Genomic DNA, 21,805 nt, shown 5'->3' with positions numbered 1-21,805 from the left:
TGTAGTCAATGAAAATCTCAATCTAACATGACTTGCATTGCCGAGAAGAAATTTGTGTACTGCTATATAACATTAGGTCATTTATATCTACTCCATACCGTACAACATAACGTTTCTTATGAATGAAAGACAAATGCATCTTACCATTTTAAGCATGTTTTGTGATGGTGGTTTCACATTTCTTCTTATTTCATTGAAAGTGTCAACAATCTCATCTTGAACATCTTTATTAATGGTTTGCCAATATTCCAGTGCTCTCTGCAAGAAATGGTTTTGTGAAGACATTTAAATCATACACATTTTCAAGTAAACAGGCAGGGCCTACGATTGTGGGAAAGATTGGTCCCTGTATGTGTGACTTACCTGACTTACCTGCTTCAACGCCATCTTTCTTCCATAAAAATAAACATTTCCAATAGCTTACATAATCACTAATTTGCTCAGATGTTTACTTTCAGCATATGCAATGCCTCTGACAATGCAATTATTCACCCCCTGCCGATATACATTAAAAGCTGATAACTCGCCCATCAGCTTGTATAACAGTTCCAGCCTATTATCCACAATGTAAGCTCTCATCTGGATACAGACATCTTCAGTGCCCTTGGAGCAGCTCACCTAGAAACCTACCTGAATGTAGAGTTTTGTATATTTGATATGCCCACTTTAATGGACCAGAGCCTTGCTGACAGAAGGCTATGCATGTGAAGGAGCCAGCAGATGTTCGGCATGAAGCCTGGTGTGGAACAGAGTGAAAGGTGTGACTGAGTGGTGCTGGGACGTTGGTCATCACAGCACCCCACCCCTTGTAACATCAGGGTCTGTTATGAATTCCCTGACCCTTGATTCCCACTGTGCCTCCTCCATCTCTGCTGTTTACCTAGCTCACCTCCCCATGCATGACCTTAAATTGTAATTTCACCTTGCAACACATCCGGCAGTATATTTGCTTGCACAGTGTGTGGCCCTTTGCCCACCCCAGCAGCATCCTTTACTGGCTTTGTCCTCTGAGGCTCCTGGCAACCTCAGCAACTCTAGGATTGCCTACTAGGCCAACATATGTACCCCATGTAGAGTTATTTTCAAGCCAGGTACAGTTGTTCACGCTTCCTGATGGCTCCTTGCTTATATCTATGGGACTTAAACTGTATTCTGAACTATTCCCAGAGCCCTCTTCTTCTTTCCCCCTCATCATTGTTCTTGTTCATTGAGATCCTAAGTATCACCATACTGACAGTAGCATTGGTTGCTGCTCATGATTATCCAAACATGTGTGGCCAGGATCCAAATAAAACACTTTAGATTGTGTTCTCTGTTTTCTTCTCTATGGTGTTCATACTTCATCAGTTGTGTTCTTGTAGTTCTTTCTGGATTTTCTTTTCCGTTTCCTACTTTCTGCTTTAATTTTACACATTCTCATTATCTTCCTCCCATTGCCAGTATGCCCCTTGCGGGAAATTTTAGACTCTTTGATGAATCTAATTAAAACGTGCATGTCCTCCCTGCTTCTACTAACCAATCTCAACATTTTATTCTTGCATATCCTCTGGAGGCAAGGGGCAATGTCATTCACAGTAAAACAAGCTACAAAAACCAAACACATAACATGTCCTATCATAGCATATAATAACAAATCATAATAGAACATTTGGGACTCATTTTTTCATATTCAAATATTAAAGGGGTCATATATTCCATAGCGACCAACGAACATTTTGCGGAAATAGAGCCTCATTGTTACTGAACCGGCACACTACGGGTCTGCTTGCCGGAGGTGCTGTGCCCAGCTGGTCAGACCCCGCTGGGCACAGCGCCACGGTAAGCAGACCTACACAAAAGCATTGGCACCATTATTAACGGTGCCAGTGTTTCCATGTTCCCCATACCCATACAGTCCATGAGACCCTATGGGAATGGAGAATACCATGTTTACGGTCCCTAACTGTCCGGACCAGCGGGGTTCGAATCCCCCGCTGTTACCGGAAAGCCAGGTGCCAGAAAAATCTACAAGTCCGGCGGCAGACTGCTGGTTTTACAGGCACGGCTACCACCAGACTTGTAATGAGGCCCAAAGTCTAAAGATTTCTGATAGGCTTGCGAACACCTACATGTGTCAATACAATATTGGGGAAGCAAATTTTCTTTGGGCTGTCTTAGGTGGAAAAGTGACTCTTGTTTTTAGGCTAAAGCATATCAAATGTAAAATATATCTCATTTGACAATCTAAAGAAAACATTTAGAATGCGCTATATGGAATTCTGGAAACAGCTGCATCTTTGTCACTGCATCTTTTTCAAAGATAACATACTTGAGTAAGGACCAGGGAAACAACAATGTTTATAGATGAATAAGAGCAATGTGCTTGATGAAAAATAGTATTTTTGTAGTAAAGGAAGTTAAAAAGGCCGCAGTCATGAGATAAAAATAAATCTTTATTATTCCACTGTACTCCAGTTACAGCCAGTTAATTACAATACGTTTACTAGGAACACCCACTGGCAGAGGCCTCACTCCGGCACCTGACCTCTCAGCTGCTGCTGTTAGAAGCCTAGACCTCATACATTTCAGGAGGGAAATAATCCACATGTGTTAGTGCCTTTGTGGCTCTACATCTGAAGGAGAAGGACTGAATAACACAATCCTGCATAGTGTGAGAAAGGATTTGAAGACGACTGTACAGGTTTGGCAGGGCTGCCACACCAAATTCAATAAATGGTTCAGTGATGCAGTCACAACCACTCTCATTAAACACATTATAAAGGACAATGTGATGAATCCTGGCCGGGTCCTCAAATAATCCCTGCCTATAGTCGCCAGGGGAAGGCTGCAGATACCTCATCCTAACCCTGGTGGTGGCATTAGCCGGGTGGATCACTGAGAGGAAAAGGCCACTAAAGGAATAGGGGGACTCCATTAGAGAGACGTGGTACACATCTTCTTGGAGGGTGAGACTTCCATAATGACAGAGTACCTGATGGTGTGCTGTCAGAGTAAGACTTCCCTTTCCAAAAACACCTTAAGTGTTGGGAGTAAAAACCTTTATGATCAACATGGGACTAGAACATATAAGGATCAGAACATTAATAACTTTACTTCTGATATATGTGATGTCCTCTTTTATTTGAACTATGAACACACGACTCAATCATGAATTACTCTAAAGTCCTTTTCTAGAAGCAACATTCTATAAACAGAGTATGTTAGATACAGTTAAAACTAAGAATATTAGGGACTTCAAGTTCTATAATCCCCTAGGTACAGAGATGAGGACGATGGGCTTAGAGGCACATAACTGCAGTATGCAGTCTAGTGTTTCTAATGGCCCAAACATGAGCGGGACTATTTAAAGCCCCTTCAGGTTCAGTCCAGTAGAGGCATTTGAGGCAGTAGGAGAAGCAGACAGCAGCTGTGTATCCATCAAGGGCAGAGAAATGAAGACGCACCAGTACCACTGTTGTTAGCGTAGTGGCTTATAGTGCTGAGGGAGCCGCAGGAGTGAGAAGTCTAAACTGCAGAGGTCAGACAATGGGACAGGATACCCAGTGGGAGAGAGAAGCTCTCTGTTTCCTGTTCTTAAATCAAGTGGCTGGCGAACATCGGAGATTGCTAGGAGCAACACATGTTCCAATGGTGAAAGGCACAGGACACAGGAACATAACCAGAGCTGTCAGAGTCTCCAAATGTGAAGGCCGAATATTTACAGCAGCAGCGGGTAAAGCGGATACGCAAGGAGATACCGGTGAGTTGGCCTGTGATAACTGACCCCAGGGCGATACATATAAAACCGCTTGCTGCTTGTAGATATTTTGAATATCGAACTAAAGAGAGAGTGTCTTTTTGGTACAATCCTTATATTGAGAGGACACAAGAGGAGGCGGTTTGGAACTGTTAAGGCTTAACCCTCTCCCGTCCAATGAACAACGTGTCAAAATCCTGTCACTATCACCTCAAACTTCTCAGACGTCTCTTTTCCTACCTCTCCTACCCGAAAAGACTTGCCGTAGTTATGTCCATTGTGATGTGGGCACTTTCACCCCCCACATATTCGACACACCCAAGACTATATGACCTTCCGCAAAGCTCTAAAAATGTGTCTCTTTCCATAATGCCGACCTGGACCATTTGAGGCAACTGAGTCCTTGCAAACGTTGACAAATGCTCAATGTGATCACAAGCAATGACACCACTGAATACGCTTATTAAGTCACTATTAAGCAAACGCACATTTGAAATCTGGAATGGCGAACTCCTTAGATCATAACTCCTCCCATACACTCACCTCCCATATTACTATGCTTACTCTCTACTCTACACCAACACACATTAGAGTACAGCTATACCCCTTGATCAATTTCGTCCTAGCTGCTCACATACAAACATTACCCTATGTACACCTCATCATTCTAATAAAACTCGGCTACAACACATGACAAACTGGCCTAGCTGCACACAAAAGCATCCTACACAGGCCTAACGCAGCCTGAACCCAGTCTTGGAGTCCACCTAGGATGCAGCTACCATCAAACATTTACATCAGCTGCACACATAACTGGTGCACCTGAGCACCCTATGACACCTTACTCTCTCAACTGACCTGGACTACGGTCCCCAAGGGTGTTCATCCTACCAGTGCTTTGAGGTCATACCAATGTCATATATAGAGCGCTATATGAATGCCAAATAACTTAACATAATATAACACAACATAATATAACATAACATAACAAGTAAAAAAGGAACAATATTGAACCCAGACTGTAACCAACATTGCCAAAAACAATGCCAAAAACAAGAGGGGACAATATTGAAACTAAACTGTAACTGTCATTGCCAAAGTAAAGAGGAGGCAGTATTATGCCAAATATCAACCAGCATTGGCTAAGCCAAAAAAGGACATGACAAAGAAAAGAGGAGACAATTTTCTTAAAGAGAGAAACTTGTATAAGAAACTTTGCCAACAGTTATCTGTTGTGATAGTATAAACCCACAGGTGGCAGGTAAGAATCCCTCCATATGGAGAGTATCAAGGGGGAGAGGAATATAAAATGCATTGCATGTGGCATTGAAAGTGGCAAACACATCGGTGGAACAAACAAGTTATTGAAAGGCAATACCTTGCTAATGTTTGAAGTTAACCTTTTCAGAGAGTACTTGTAGTAGTGATAGGAGTTTTATCCTGGCAGTTGAGTACACAGGGAAAAGGATTGTGAGTGATAGTCTTGGCAGGTTTGTGGACCAGGAAGTCTACATTGAAGTACTGCATTGTGTTGAAAGGTTGTGGTGGAAAGAAAGTGGCAAGGCCACAAATGTGTGGTTGAACTGTGATAAAACCTTCCTGACAAAAACATTGATGTTTATAAAGAAGATGAAAACCTTGTTGTTTATTAAGAATAAATGCGAAGTAGCTGTCTTTTCCTAAAGACGAGAGTGGAAAGAAAGTTGCAAGACCACTAAAGTATTTGATGTACTGTTGTGAAAACATCCAGATGAAAACATTGTTGTTTATAAAGAAGACATGTGAAACAGTTGACTTTTCCAAAGAGGAAAGGTTCTATTGAAATATTCTTTGGAAGTGTGAAACAAAAACTTTTTGGTTTGATAAACAAGAGCTTATTAAATTTTATTTTGCAGAGCGATGAACCTTGGGTGATCATAAAAGAATCCACGTGCCAAGTGAAGCAGAACCTGACAGGTGAAATTAACTTTGGGTTGCCCTTGAAGCAGAAATTGGATATTGCAAGGAGCTTTGGGTTACCCTCAATGCAGAACTTAACCATTGAAAATAACTTTTCTAATTGGAACTTTTATTTGGAAAATCCTGCACTAATCCTGGGGAAGGGGATCTGACCCTTTTTACAAGGATATTTGGTTATAAAGTTTGTATTTGAGTATAATTGTTATTCAGTTGAAATTGAACAGCCATATACATTCCAATATGATTTAGTTGCATGTTCAAGTGTGAGGGACAGATACCGTTTGAAATTAGAGTGTTTTCCATAAGTCTTAGTTTACGAGGAACGGAAATCATCATTAGGTTAGGGAAAGTAGGGCATTTGTCACCCCCTTATCATATACTATATAATTCAGTGAAACATTTTTGTTAAAGGGACATTATGGTTAATTTGCACTAATAAAAACCTATGAAATTCAATGCTAACCCCCCAGAAATTATGTCAGTTATGGAAAGCTCAGCATTCATAATCCATGGACCTTCATGACTATCCGCAATCCCTGCAGTCCCCTTTCCAGGCCATGCATTATTAAAAGACTCGGATTGCACATGCGTAGCATCCCACAGGACAGCCCTTCTACCCTTTTTACTGTTGTGTTTGTAATACTCCCTCATTGCCTGCTTTCAAACATTCACACATCGATCCACCAATCACTTCCACAAACTCTACATATAACCCTATAAACATATTAAACTTCCACACACCAACTGCCACTTATCTTTTGCATCTGCATTTCCTTTGCTTATCCCAAAAAACTGTGCACACTGCTGCAATAAATGCACATATGCATTGTGCAGTAAGGGAAGTGCATGGATGGAAAGGGGAGTAGGGATTGCCAAGTGCTGATAGGATCCCAGAAGTAAAGGGCAAAGTAATGCCAAGGTGGGACTGCACTGATTAACTGGTGTGGCAGAGAAGACCCAGCGGTGGGGTACACAGCCATCAGGTGGTTGACCCCCCCCCCAGGGCAGTGCTGAAGTGGGGAGGTATACTGGTAACAACTGGATATAGGGCCTGGAACCTGTGAGGTTTATGAGGGACCAGCCACCAGTCTCAGTGCCAGTGGTATCAGTTAGCAGATAATGGATTAAGTGAAACAGGAATACAAACCACAGTTTTCAAAAGTTTATGGAACTTAAGGAAGTCCAGCTCAAGTCTAAGAGGAGCAAGAAGGCTGTTCAAAAGAGAAGCACTGGCCGAAGAGAAAGACATGCCCCCTGCGTACTCAAAGTCCCCAAAAATCCTTGTCAGTAATACAGAGGATCTTTGCAGCCACAATGGCCCAAGGTAAACATTGTAGGGGTACAGAGATATGATCCCTGGGATTCAGGCCAAGGGTAAGCCTTGCAGCCTTATTCCGGATTAGCCAAAGGTAGCGTAAACAACAATGGGGGAGGTTGAGGAAGAGGCTGTTGTAGTAGCCCGGCCTACAGACAACCAGGGCTTTAGAACCGTTGAGCTTCTAGGGGAAGGTGAGGAACTGTGGAATGGCTGCAAGGAGGTGAAGCTGAAAGTGGGCCTTCTTTACAAGCTCTGAAATGTAAGAAGTAAAACAGAGAGAGAAATTGAAGACGACCCCAAGGCTTTGGCCTCACAGGATGTTGGTGTAGAGGGCCCAAAGCAGCCAGAGTGTTGGAGGAAAACAGGGGACAGGTGTCACAATAAGAAGGATGTTCATCTTACTGGCTTTGAGAAAGAGATTATTAGCCACATTCAATGCCAGCATGGCAGTCAAACAATCAGGGATAAAAACAAATAGAATAAATTAGTAGAGGAAGGTTTTAAGGAAACCTGTGTGTCATTAACATAACACTGGAAATGAGAGATGAGCCAGAGGGACGAGATAGATGTTGAATAGCCACAATGATAGGATAGAACTCTGGAGTATGCTGCCGGTAGTGAGTGAGGTAGTGCACTAGAAAAGGCCCAGATGCACCTGGGAACCATGGTTAGTGAGGTAAACAAGTCAGCAGTCCCGTGCCTGATCCACAATGCCAAAGGTATCATGTAAAAACTAATGAGGATAGAATGATTGGCTGTGTCAAAGATGGGGGAGAGATCAAGGAGCACTATCCTAAATTGTTCTACAATCATAAATACCATATATTCTTCAATTTTATAATTCCACCATATTACAAATACTGTATACTCCCCCTACATTACCTATACTTACTATACACATATTACTATAGTGTGTGTGTGAACTGGTCACAACCACCACAATAGAATTAAGCAATATAACAAGTATGTACAATATACCTTCAAATAACAAAACTCGCCCTGAACCCACTGCAATCCAAATGCAACTGCAATAAAATCAAAATTAAGAATTTAATAAAAAGAAAAATAAAGCCACATTTAAATGGAAGAAACTTAAATTACTGATTATGAAAATGTTAGAAAAAAAGGTGGGAGAAATGAAAGAGGTGTTTAGCGTCAACTGTGAGTCAGGTGGATGAGGTTCAGAGAGGGGGCCAAAGAGTATCAGGGGGCCATGAGAAGCCATCTGAGGTGCAAAGTGATCACATACAGTGGAACAGAGAGGATCCCCAGAGACTCTCTCCCTGCCGATCCCCAACCTCAGTGCCCAGGCCTCCTTCATGCCACCTCTACTCCAAAATCAGGCGTGGCCAATGCTTGAGGCCCACGTGAAGTCATCATGGCACACAAAAGCAAACTGTTAGCAGGCTTACTGGAGCATGGCTGTGGACTGTGCATTCTGTGGATGCCTTTACTAGATTACTCACATTCCTGTGCTTGGATGGAGGTGGTCCACCAATCAACAGTCTGTAATTCCAGGTCCCTATCCCATGTGAACAATAAGAGACAGGAATCAGACAATCAGACAACAGCTTTTAATAAGAGCTGCAAAAGCAATCAATATTTCAGGCAAATGCATTGGTCAAGCAGCAGGCATTACACTTTTGCCTGACCTTAAAATAGATGGAAAATGGACAGAACTTATAGGAAGCCTTCCTCGGCTAGGGGGAGTGCTTAATACAGGGGGGAACAGTGGAAACGAGGCCCCAAAGTCAATCACAGCTGCCAGGAAAAACTAGATAAGGGAATGTGAGTTAATTAGAGTAATTATTGGCTCAATCTCCTCATTATTACATGCAGTATAAAGGTCATTTGGTTTCAATAGCATTGTGATAGATTGCTGGGAGCTTGTGTTGCTGAAACAAACTCAGCGAAAAAACTACTGTTAGTTAAACGATATAGAACCATGCTTTGCTGGGCGGTATTATTTCAGCTTGAAAATCTATTTCAGGAGCAGAGAAAGAAAAGCTTGTAAACTATCACACCTCCATACATGAATGACCTAAGTACCATCAAGTGTTTAACCTGTCAAGAGCATTCTGTACACTAGATCTGGACTTGGTGCTTCCTGTAGGATCAACCAGGAGCAGTAGAACATGTGACTGGGTTCTGTGGCAAGCCAGAAGAAGAATTCGGACCAGAGGACATACTTTTCATGGAACTTTATTCAACGTATAAGGATATCGCCTCACTAAGGGGCTCATCAATAGTCAAAAGAAAAATAGTCCTTCATCCAAACCTATCAACTAAACTGACCCTACGACTTAGAAATACATGATAGAAAATGTGGTAGACTACTGAATGGTGGATTCCAGAATATTGCCCAGCTGTTCCAGAAATATCTCTTGGTTCTGGACTCTGCAATCTAACAGTTCTCCTTAGTTCACAGTTCCTGGCAGTTTCCTCAAGATTCCCAAGTTCTACAACAGAAAACGTATTACGTTCCAGAAAAGAAAATCAAAGTTAAAGTCTTAAGTTCCAGAAAAAAACAAAATACCCAAAGTTCTTTTAATGGAGGGATATTTCATGATCCCCTGCACCACTTGTATGACGTTCTCCCTACTAAATGAGGTATTTCCTCATGTGTATTCTTTGCTTTCTTGATTGGGAGTCTCTGGCTCTCTTGGGTTTCTATGTCCCATTACTTCACTTAGCTCTCTGAGTTATATGTAACTCCTCTCTGCTACTTGTGGTTCTCCCAGCTCTTTTGGGTTTCATAGGCTTCTGTAACCCATCTCTTTCTCCCATTCAGTCATTGTACTTTGTTTATTGGTTCTCTTTGACTCCCTTGAGTTTCTTTTTCACAAGAAATTCCCTTAGCTCGCTGGGGTATAGGCAACCCCTCTTGTCTACCCGTGGTTCTATCAGCTCATGTGGGTTTTTATGACCGTTCTGGAGGTCTATCTTCTTTGAGTATCTCATGCATCCATAACCCTTCAATTTCGTCCTGTCAAACTTTCTCTCTGGGCCTCTATGACCCTTGTATGGGGCTAGGAGTATCCTTCCTTTTCCCCCTCCTGCTCTTTCCTCTATGTGCTCCCCCTCAACCTGAGCAACCCACATTGAAGGATCAGCTCCATTGACAGTGTGTCTCTTCGACAGCACTCCTATCAGCCTGCCGGTCTTTTGGGCTGGATATTTGTGGTTTTTGTACACCGCTCATTGTGGCATTCTCTCGCCATTATGCTCTCTCGTTTGAAGTGGAGGCATTACTTCTCCATTGGTTCCTGGTTTGAGCTCTCAATCATAGGCACCAGGCCCCCCATGTCCTCGGCATGCTTGTGCCTCCAGTTAAGCTTCCCTTTAGTTGCAATTGGCTCCCCATCCCAGTATGCTTCTCTATTGGGACAGTGGCTTCTCACTCCAGTTTTTGCCTCTCATAGCACTACAGCCGGCTACACTGTGCAGCACGGCATTGCCCTTTGCCGGCATAGTCACGTTGGAGCCTCCCCTCTGTGTGGTGGTTCTCCTCCTCAACTCAATGGTTGTTTGCCCTTTATTCTCGCCCATGTAATGAGAGAGGGCATATCGTTCACCACAGGTTGTCGAATGGGTGTAAAGTTCATCAGTACCTTGAGCCAAGCACATAGAGGTATTGGCAGTATTGCTGACTCACATGTAGGCATATCTGTCTCATTTGACATGATTGATTTACTCTTCCCGGCAGATATCTCATTAGCTACTGTGCAGAACACAGCCCGTATTTAGTACTGTCTGATCCAAGTTAGGAGGACAAATGACCTTTCCTGTAATTCTGGATCTACAATGTACTTAGATGGTTGAAGAAGTAAGTTTTATACATGATGAAATTAGTAAAACAAGATAAGAATTCTTCATACGATTCTGTTACTTTTTTTTTAAATTACAGCTGTGCTTCCCTATATGTAAAGAGCACAGACAGGTGGCCCTGTTATCTGTTTATAGAGGATTAGGGAAGACCAATGATGGCAGTGTCAGTTACCAGCACTGGAAGGTCTCACCTTGGCCAAATAAATGCCACTATGTCTGTTGGAAGCAACATGTACCAGAGCTTCAAGCAAGAGGTAGTCCTCTAAAAACATGTTACTAATTTAAAGCTTAGAATGCGAAAACTTCATATACAGTATCACAGTTGGAGCTAAAAGTGCAAATGCGATGTTTACAGCATGTTCAGCTAGTACGAAAAAAAATATATACATTAAGCATGTTCCTATCTTTGCTTAATACTGACTTTAGAAGAGATGTCATGAGTATTCTTTACTGAGGTGAGAGCATGGCAAAGCCTTATTGCTGAATTTTAATGCTATGCATATTTCATCTTTTGAGAAAGGTGCAGTTGCCTTCATACATAAACCAAAATACCATTCTTTTTGCTGTCCAATGAGCGACCCAGTCATGATTCTGCCTCTCGCAGTCAAGCAACCATGTTGAAGGGCCTGGGAACGACTCTGGGCCCATCTTGTTTTCTTTGTTTTTTGTTTAATGGCCAGAGCCGTATTTAATTCCTGAACAACTTTCAGGAGGCTCTGATCATGCCATGCTGCTGTACGCTGCATGAGAACTTTCCAGGGATAAGTATTTGACTCTAAACAAACCAAAAGCCCTATTACATTATATATGGCCACACTAAAGGTTTGAGGTGAAATTAAAAACTCGTAACACACACATTTTTGAGTGTCTTGAGTACCATGCATTTTTTCAACTTTTTAGGAGTTTTGTCCTGAAACGTTTGAGTTCGGGCAAGGCTAAAAAGCAAAGTCCTGGCGGATCTGGTATGGCCATGGGAAGACATTTAAGGACCCAGCTGTGCTGCAGCAGACCCCCAAAAGGCGCCTGCAAAATGTTGCTGGTTTCCAACGTTTTGAGAGTGACCCAAAAAGGGAAACAGGTCACTTTTTGGGGTAGAGGGCAATAGGGGGAGGGTGTGCACCCTTACCAAAGTTCAGATATTTTTTAGAAGCGTGGAGATTTTGTTACATCAAGAAATTGCTACAGTTTCCAGAATCTGAGACAGTGTGCCATAGTGGAAACTCGCTCGCTGCCTTCCAAATTATGAACCGGCAAAGGAAACTTTAGCCAAATGCTATGTTTTTTAGGGCCCTGTTCCAGGTGGAATAGAAGAACTGAAATATGCCAAGAAGACTTCCATCCAGATATTCTGGTAAAAAATAATACCTGTGAATTTGTGATTCTTCCTGATCTTACTAGCCAACATTCCAAATAGATTTCAATGGAAGTTCTTTCAAATCACAAGGCACTATAGCCAACCTATATGACCATGTCACATTTTAGAGTCTTGAGATATGAAAGCTGCATTTTCACACAAGTTACTAAAAAGATCCACTAAGAGAATTCAGCCACTGTGAATTCGCTTTCAGAATCTGGGAGTTACATGTCCCCACTAGGAATAGTCTGTTTGACAAAGGATGTTCATGCAAGTTTAACGTAAGCCCAAGGTGTGGCCAGTGTCTACCGAGGAATAATGAGCTCCATAACCATCTTACTCAAAGAAATAATTGAAGTCCACCAATACAGGACTCCACTGTCTTTTTATCATATCCTGAGGTTATGTTATGTTATGTTAATATGTTTTCTATAGCGAAAACCTTCACCCAAGGGCATCTTGGCGCTCAGAGGGAGACCATGCAATGAGATGACAGGAGGAGAGGAATAGAAATAGGAAGGTCCTATTTAAAGAGATGAGTTTTTATCACCTTCCTGAAGGCAAGATAATTGGGTAGTTGTTTTATATACAGTGGAAGTTCATTCCATGCAATTGCTGCAGCTACAGAAAAGGCCCTGCCTCCTATGCGTACTCGACGGTAGAGTGGTACAACGAGTAGGTCCACCGTGGCAGAGCGGAGCTGGCGAGTCGGGACAAAGCATGTAAATTTAACTTGCAAAAACTCTGCTCCCAAATTGTGCACAGCCCGGTGAACAATGCACATGGCTTTAAACCTGATACATTGCCTCACAGGTAGCCAGAGAAGGGAACGTAGAATGGGAGAGATATGAGCTCGATACGGGGTGCCTCTGGCCGTCCTTGCCGCCAGATTTTGTAGTTGCTGTAATCTGTGTATCAGCATCCTTGGTTGAGCCAGATAGAGAGAGTTACAGTAGTCTAGGTGTGATAATATAGGGGGTGCAACCTCCATAGAGAGAGATGCCGAGAGAGTTATACCTATGTTTTTCACCTTTCCAGTAGGAATGGGCAGATTACTAAAGGAGACAGGCCAGAAAGAAGACACCCAAAGTAAAGGATCAGGGGGGCACCCTACTACCAACACCTCTGTCTTGTCTCCGTTCAACTTGAGCCAGTTGTCATTCATCCACTTACTGACGGCTGACAGGCATCTTCTAGGCACAACGCCATCTCAGCCTGTTCCAGATCTAAACGTATCATGATCTGAGTGTCGTCGGCATACGAATAACACCTGACGCTGAAGGAGTGGATGAGACAGACAAGTGCCCAGATATAAATGTTGAAAAGGATCGGGGACAAGGATGAACCCTGCAGAACTCCACAGCTTAGAGGGCAGGGAGTGGACAAAAATGGTGGCATAGAGAGGTGAATTTAAATTAGCTCAACTACCTTCCTTGGATATACGAACTCATCAAAAAAAAAAGTTTGCTTATTTGATGTTTACTTACCTACTTTATGTTAACAGTTATGTTTTTGGGGGATTTGGTAACTACACTAATCCTCAAAATTTCCTGAATTTGTCTGCATTCTTATTTATCGTCAATTTGTTCATATGTTAAATATGGGTTTCCTTACCTGTCCAGCGCATTGTTGAAATGTGATAATTGAAAGCAGAGTCACCAGGGTCAGCATGTCTAATGCTGAAAAAGAAAACAATGCAATTAGTTTGAATTTCTTTGAAGGGAATAAGGAACATGGTAAGATCAATTGTTTTTAAAATATATATTCTGATTTAGCCTCCCATTGACAACATCATTTTGATACAAGTACATAAAAACATGTAATATTCCAACATAGACACAAAACTAAAATGAAATTGTACCGTTTCTTTTTAAAATTCAATCCATAACATAAGTGCAATATTTTTAACACCATGCAGGTACATTGCAGCTATATTATTGCACTGGTTGTGCTAGAACTCCCTTAGTTTGTCGCTGGTATGCCATCAACCACTCACCTGCGACTAGTTGTCAGAGGAGGCTCTGAAGCATCTGATGCTGGATCTACCAAAAGTCAATTTAATTTGAGTACCTTCCATATTGCTATTACTGACTTGATTGTGCAGCCATTTAATCCGTTCTATCATGAGGACGTTCACTAATATAGTAATTTAATGTAATGTAATGTGGCATTAGTATAGTACCTATTCCCCTTTGTATGGCCTCAAATCACTGTAAGTAAATGGACTGGGATGACCGAAGTCCATGGGATGGGAGATTTTTCAGAGGACTTTAGAATGTATGTGTGCATTTTAGCAAATACAAAGGTAGTTAGGGGTGGCAAAGTCCCTGCTAATGACACATGTCGAGCTGGCTTGTGGTGGGTGCTGTTAGGTTGTCGGGGGAGAAGCAAGTTCAGGAGACTGATTATGTGTCCAGCTAGAACGAATTTTGGTCATGGGACTTAGCTGCATTTTTATGGCAGAGGTATTGTGTGATGTCTTTTCAAGTAATGGATGATTGCAGGGGGTGGCCTTGGCTACGGCTATCTTCCATCAAAATGGAGTGTGATGTGTACTCTTGAGTCCTGGCTGGTTTCTTGTTTCATTGATGTGGCACATATTCTGAACTCTGGTCTGCTGGAGTCCTTTCTCTGCATCACTCAGTACATTCTTTGAGGGACTGATTGATGCGCCAGCCTGACAGGAAGTTAAATTAACCTAAGGGGCGGAATGGGTTTGTCATGATGCAGGTGGCAAAGGCCGGGACTTGAGACTCTTCCGGAAAGCAAGGTGATCCTCTAAGTGGCCGATGCTAGGGGGACTCACATTCCATATTTTAGGCTCTTGGATTGGAAAAGGGGGATCCCCTAGTCCCCTAGTCTTGTGATTTGATGGAAGGGATGACAGGGTTGAGTGCAGTGCCTGATCCCAGGTTTATGTTGGGTTTGTATGTGGTGAATTTATGCTGTAGGTATTCTGGGCTTTTCTTGTGCAGAGCACAGTGGGTGTGATGTGCTGGGTGTGATGTGTTCTCTAGGGCCAAGGGATAGGAGGAGCCTAGCTCCATTGTTTGGACCCTTTGGAGTTTTCTGAGTTGAGATGCAGGGGCACCCAGGTATAGGGAGTAAGATTAGTCTAGGCAGAGAGAACAAAAGGTGTGATTGCTGTGACTCTGTGAGGGTTGTAGAGGTCGGGGAAGAGTATATCAATGTGTAGATAGTATGATTTAACACAAAGTTGGGTGTTAGAGTATCAGATCTGCAACCATGGTACATCCCAGGTTCTTTACTGAGTTGGATGTAGTGGGATGAGGGCTTAGAGAGGACAGCCACAGAATGGTGTGGGGGAAGAGGGCAGTACTTCTGCAGATCATGATTTTGTTTTTCATGGGGTTGAGGAGGTCGTAGTTAGCCGTCATCCAGTGGGCGATTTCTGTGAGGCATGAGGTGAGGTCAGGTGGTGTGGGGGTTGAAGAGGTCTTAGGGATCTTGAAGATGAACTGGGTGTCATCTACATAGTTTTAGCAGGTTAGGCCATGTTAGCATATAAGGCATGGAGGGGGCTCAGGTGGAGGTTGAAGAGCAGGGAGATAGGGAGGCATCCTTTGGTACTCTGTTGGTAACAGGTTGTGGGTTTGAGGAGAAAGGGTGTAGATTTATAATTTGCAATTGGTTGGTGAGGATGGAAGATATCCACTTCAATTCCGTATTCCTGATTCTGAGCGAGTGGAGTCTGTCCGTGAAGGTGCAGCGGCCGGTAGTGTCAATGGCTGCAGAAAGGTTGAGGAGGAAAAGTGTGGGACAGCCTTCCTAGTTTGTGGTTCTTTTGAGGTCATCCCAGATGGAGATAATGAATGATTCAGATCCTCAAAGGGTTTGGAAGCTGTACTGTCAGGGGTCGAGGAAGAAGTGAAGTGATTAACTCTCAATGCTTGATTGGCAATACTCATCTAATTGGTGATTCTATTCAGCCAAGCTGCCAGAGAATCTACATGCCCCTCATTATACAGTTTTCAAAAAAAACAAAATATTCCTCTTCTTCTGTCTTTGGAACCTTTATGAATGTAACCTGCTATGACATTAGTAGCACTAATCCCAAGTGTCATTCTACCAAAAGAGTCACTGTGATTTATACGTCTCAGAAAGCAACGGTTTTGGCAGCGACTTTATTCGGCCTGTACCTGTCCGATATCGGAGAATCCATTGAAGCAGTAAACTCCAATCCACCGAGAATTGATGGAACAAGCGTAAACTAGTTGCTTTATGCAGATGATATTGCACTGCTCGATTTAACACCTATTGGACTGGCAAGAAAGCTAAAGAGTCTGGAAGAATATGTGGAGAAAAATAAATTGGAAATGAATCCTGCAAAATCGGAAGTCATAATCCTACAAGATCTTACACGAAATAACAAACAAGTCAAAAGAAACAATTTGACCTGGAAACTGAACAACGAAAAATTGAATTGCGTCAAAAAGGTCAAATACCTGGGAATGTGGATCAACAGCAACATAAATGACGCCCCGTGGGCCGGAAATGCAAAGCAAAAATGCAAACAACTAGCATGTCAAGGATTGATAATACACAAAAGATATGGGAAGTTTTCCTTGCTACCTGTTTTAGCCCACTACAATCAAAAAGCAGTCCCACATTGATTTATGGAGCAGAATGCGCTTTAGGAGTTGCCCCGAATCTATGGGGACAACTAGAAAATCAATACTGGAGGCGTATCCTTCAACTACAAAGCGGCATTCCAAGCGCATGTCTACGGTATGAACTAAATCTAATATCCATAAATGCATGAGTCTTGTGGAACACGCTGTCGATCTACAGGAAAATAATTATTGACAAATGTACACCTCAATTTATAATATTACGAGACGCAATGGAAGGAAACCAGGAATCTGTACTGAAAAAATGGATTGATGCATGCCAAAGCTATCTTGCTGAAATAGGCACTAACTCGGAAACATTAAAAACTAACCCAAACTATGTGAAAAAAAAGTTATGGGTACGAGATTGGTGTGCAACAGTGGACGACAGAAATCGCCACACACTGATGAGAGATGCGGCTACTGAAGCAAAGGATAAAAAAAAAACAGCTGCAATATGTGGTAAAAACAGCTAGTGCCAGACACAGAAGGATGCTTCTAAAATTTAGGTTAAACTTGTTTGACACAAGATCAAGTTTAGCCCTGAGATATCGGAAGCTTGATGTGACAGAGAGCTGTCGATTCTGTAATGACCACTCTGAAACATTAAAACATCTCACGTTATATTGCCCTGGACTAACAGATCTGAGAACTGTGCATCTGAGCAAAGTAATTAACCAATACGCAACCCTATCAGGAGAAGAGCTTTGGTTGAAATTTGCAAATCCACTACAGAAAGACGTTTTTGGCCTGACAAATTTCCTACAAAAATTGGAAATCTTGTTATCAATGGAAAACTGAGAGATATTACCTCAGGAATCGGAAACTACAAAGGGGCAGAGATGTCGAAACAGCAACCTGAGAGACTAACTGAAACAACATCAACTGATGAGCGTACAGTAGCTGTGACCAACGTGGATTGGACTTTACTCCACCGTGAATAGCTTTTCTATTTAGTCTGTTCTCCACATTTTTCTATGTGATGAATGGAACAAACTGTACTAACTTGGGCCAATAGGGCTGTTTGCGAAATCTCTGCCTTTTGTAAATGTGTATAGAAGGGAAAATGTTTCAAAAAGTTTGTATAAACTAAATGAAATAAAATAAAAAATAAAAAAAAAGAAAGCAACTAAGTAAATGAAATGTTTAGGTTCCAAATTCAAAGTATGAATGCAAGGTCTACTTGATCGTTATCATTAGAAATTCCATCTGATGTAATAGCTTTAACAACACAAATGGGACTCAGAGGTCGATACAAATTGAAGCAATTATATTATTATAGCTACTATTGGTCATTTATAAAATTACACACAAAATGAGACTTTGGATAGATCAGGAGGCCTTCCTTGGAGGATTTCTGCGCAATCTGACATTCTGACATTCCAACCTTGGTTCTCAATCCACACTTCTGGTTCCTGAGATTATAATTGTAATTCCAAGATTACAGGTGAAATTCACAGCTCTTGACTGCCCTAAATGACATACTCACCTCGCTTATATATCTGTGCGAGAAAATGTTAATGAAATCCTCTAAGCACACAGTGCACCTGGGTAATATATTAATGACAATACAAATTGATATGCACACAGACCAACCCATTTTTCAGACAGCCTCAAGTTTGGAAGTGAGTGAAATGTATTACTGTATTAAAATCATAAATGCCAAGGCACAGATAAGCTGGTTCTTGTTTCATGTGTGGTTCAGGAGCAGGGGCAAGTGCAACTATGAGTGGTGGAAGGAGAGTCATGAGGGGGCACCAGCATTACGTGCTGCTGATGAATTTCCTCATTGGAGGGGCATACATATTTTCCAGGAATTGGTATAAGCAACTAAACATAGCCAGAACCCAATAGGAGTGGTTCAGGGCGTCGCATGACAAACCTTTTCAATAATTGATTAAAATCCAACATTTTAGGACACACTTTGTATAATAATAATAACTTTATTGAACATCATTCTTGCAAGAACCTTTACAATCAAACCTTACATTCATAAGTAAAAGAGTAAAATACACTTTTAATAACGCAAATATATACTTCAAGCAATTATCTTACAAATCACTCAATCAATCGACCAATTAGGCACATTCATACAACTCACCCCAAAATAAAACCCTACAAAATGCATTACTCGACATACGATTGCATAATTTGTAGATTCCTACCCTAGCTCGTTCATTTTGAGGTATTTCTCATTCCTTCTCCATACCTTAAATAGTGCCAATAAGACTGACATGGACTCGGAATTTAAACAGAATTCCACAAATCTGTAGATTTTATGGAATTGTAATCGTGGTCAAATGGGCCTAGCATAACCATATAAAGTGACCCTTCAGTGAGGACATGTTTGGCGGTATCTAAGTTGGTTGCAACCTTGCACATTCTACAGTATCTGGCTTCTGGCATGAAGTTCAGTTGCGTGCCCCATACAGATTACACCGACAACTGGTTTATCCGTAGCCTTAGTCGGAAATGATGTGCCGCAGGATCTGGGCATAGCAGCAACTAACGCTCCGGCTTCATAAACCGATGTACCACATTTGCCAGTTTTGCATGAATCTTAAGCGCAGCAAGATGGTAAACATTGCCATACCAAGCCCATTTCACCACTCAGCGGGTAAGCTCCCATTTTAATTTACAAAAAACCCAGAGCTTCTGTCAAAATCAGGTATCCAGTCAATCATCGTACATAATTCCTGGAATAATTTTGACTGTGGGTAGGAATCTTTGGCCTGCTGGCACAAGTTGTAGCTCTTACCGAGGTTTATTAACAGGGGTCGTTTTTTGCCTTCAATGTCAGCGACGTTAGCCCAAGCTCAAGTCGGACATATTCAATCAGGGTAGAACTGGATAACCCCAAAACTACATTCCAGAAGCGAGATTCCAATCCATCTAGCCATTTCAGATCTTTCATACACAACGCTTTCAATCCGTACAATATAGTTGTGCATAGAAAGTGTTTATAAAGTAACACCACTCTTGCAGTGAGAACCCAGCCTGATCGGACACACATTTTGTTACTATGAATGTCATTTGTCTGGCCCTTTGTGAACAAGTTGGGAAAAGCTTACAATTTACAATTGGTTTTGTAACAGGAAAAAATCACATCCAGTCCCTGCTATGTTACTAAACTTTGCACACAATATATGGCAGTATTCTGCCAGTGTAAGTAAACACGTTCATGCTAGCGGTGCCCATATGTGCAAGTATTCCCATGTACAACCACTTAGGCTTTGCTCCTAATGCCACTAATATTACCATGCCGTAGCAAGTAAGATGTGTCCATGCTGGTTTTGTTCATGAAAGTCTCCGACATAAGATTGCTCAAATGGCTTTGCTCCTAATGCCATGCAGAAAGCATGTCTACACTGTGGTTAAGCCCACTATACCAAGACCAGTATCCCCACATAAGAACACTGAATTTTGGCTTTATAATGTTAATAAAATTGGTATGTCACAGTCAAAAAAACATGTCCATATCGGCTGCACCAATGTAGAAATGTATGTCCACATAAAATCATTCATCACGTTGGCTTTTACTGTAATTCCAGTAACAAATAAAATGGCACTGTGAGAATACACATACACACTGGATGAATCTATGTAGGCCATTTTTTTCACGGAACAATACTAATAATGTTGGCTTTGCCCAAAGTACCAGTACAAAGAAGCCATGCTGCTATAAGAAAACCTGTCTGCGCTTATTAACCAGCCATAGTCACCTAGGCTTTGTCTTTAATGTCATGCCAGTTCAGTGTCCCTCATCTTCCGTCTCCGCAGGCCCATACTGCTGACTCCTCTGATCATGGGGAACACAAACGCTCTCACTTGAAATCACAAACATTATTCGCCAACCCTCCTGATCCCCCATATTTGCACAGGTTCATTCCGCTTGCTTAGCATCCTATCTGGCCATCATATACAAACAGACACAGACATAGACACAAACGCAGGCGCACTCAGAACACACAAACATTATCGTCTTAAAAAATAGCATATCGTTCTTGACCCAAATTGAAAGTGGAGAAGATCTCCTCTGAGTCTGCCAGATCCTTGCAGGAGTGCACTGCATATGTTGTTTCAATCTCATTCTGATCCCTGTCTTGGCCCAGGGATCGGAGAGAGGTTGACAAGAAAAACTCAGCTTGTCTCCAGCTCTGCTCCATTAGTCATTGCCATGGCTACTACTCGTATTATGAAGTGGGCTAATACATTTCCAAGGTTCAGGGGGAGTTCATTTACTTTGAATGACTCTGTGATTGACCTTGGAAATTAAATTGAGGGCCATTTATGCATTTTAAAAAGCAAGCAATATTGTGGGATGAATACCTAGTGGTGGAAACTAAGGAGATTATCCGGGATTTGAAGTTCGGTCACACAGCTTCCCCTGATGGCTCAATTCGTGGTTGTAGGCTGATAAATGAGGGAAATTATAATGTTGTAATTGAAAAAGAAGTAAATGTGCTTGAGAAACATAATATAACATCTGCTATTAACCAAAATAAACATGTAAAGAAACAAAAAAAGAAACAGCATAAACAAACACAAGGGGAATATTAGAAGCAACCTGGATGGTAAGAATTTACAGGAGAAGAATCTATATGTGCACGCACTTGAATATGTTGTAATCGTAAACCGTTAATCCTTTCACATGATTGTATTGTATCAGAATACAATCATGTGAAAGGATTTGTTATTCATATAGACCAATACAAGTAATTGAAACTGCACCAATTAATGATGTATTGTGCGTCACCAAACACAAGTTGAGATCTGTATACTCCCTTTCTCGAGGTACAACGTGTAATCTCAATAGATCTCTTTCTGGGAACAACCAGTGAGTGGGGGTTACCTTAAAGCTACCATTGATGCTTTGCTTTTTTGGAATGGAGAGGTTGATTACGCTGATTAAGTGACTGCGATAAGCTTACATGTCAGTTAGTCAGTTTTAATTTTTAAAACCTGTTTTTATATTGTAT

At 41.7% G+C, this 21,805-nt stretch overlaps 1 protein-coding gene across 1 annotated transcript in view; it reads right to left on the bottom strand.

Moving 5' to 3' along the window:
* The window catches only part of LOC138453171 (cysteine-rich venom protein-like), a 391,821-nt gene that overhangs the window by 306,749 nt on the left and 63,267 nt on the right, over positions 1-21,805 (bottom strand). Inside the window, exons 2-3 of the mRNA XM_069605763.1 lie at positions 13,810-13,874; positions 145-258 (exon numbers count right to left, since the gene is read on the bottom strand). Coding sequence (XP_069461864.1) covers positions 145-258; positions 13,810-13,874 — 179 coding nt within the window. The remainder of the gene's footprint in view (positions 1-144; positions 259-13,809; positions 13,875-21,805) is intronic.

The sequence above is a fragment of the Ambystoma mexicanum genome, chromosome 4p (assembly GCF_040938575.1).
Source record: "Ambystoma mexicanum isolate Mex_15411 chromosome 4p, UKY_AmexF1_1, whole genome shotgun sequence".
Lineage (NCBI taxonomy): Eukaryota > Metazoa > Chordata > Amphibia > Caudata > Ambystomatidae > Ambystoma > Ambystoma mexicanum.
The sequence above is the reverse complement of the archived record's forward strand: the minus strand, read 5'-3'. Positions and strand labels throughout refer to the sequence as shown.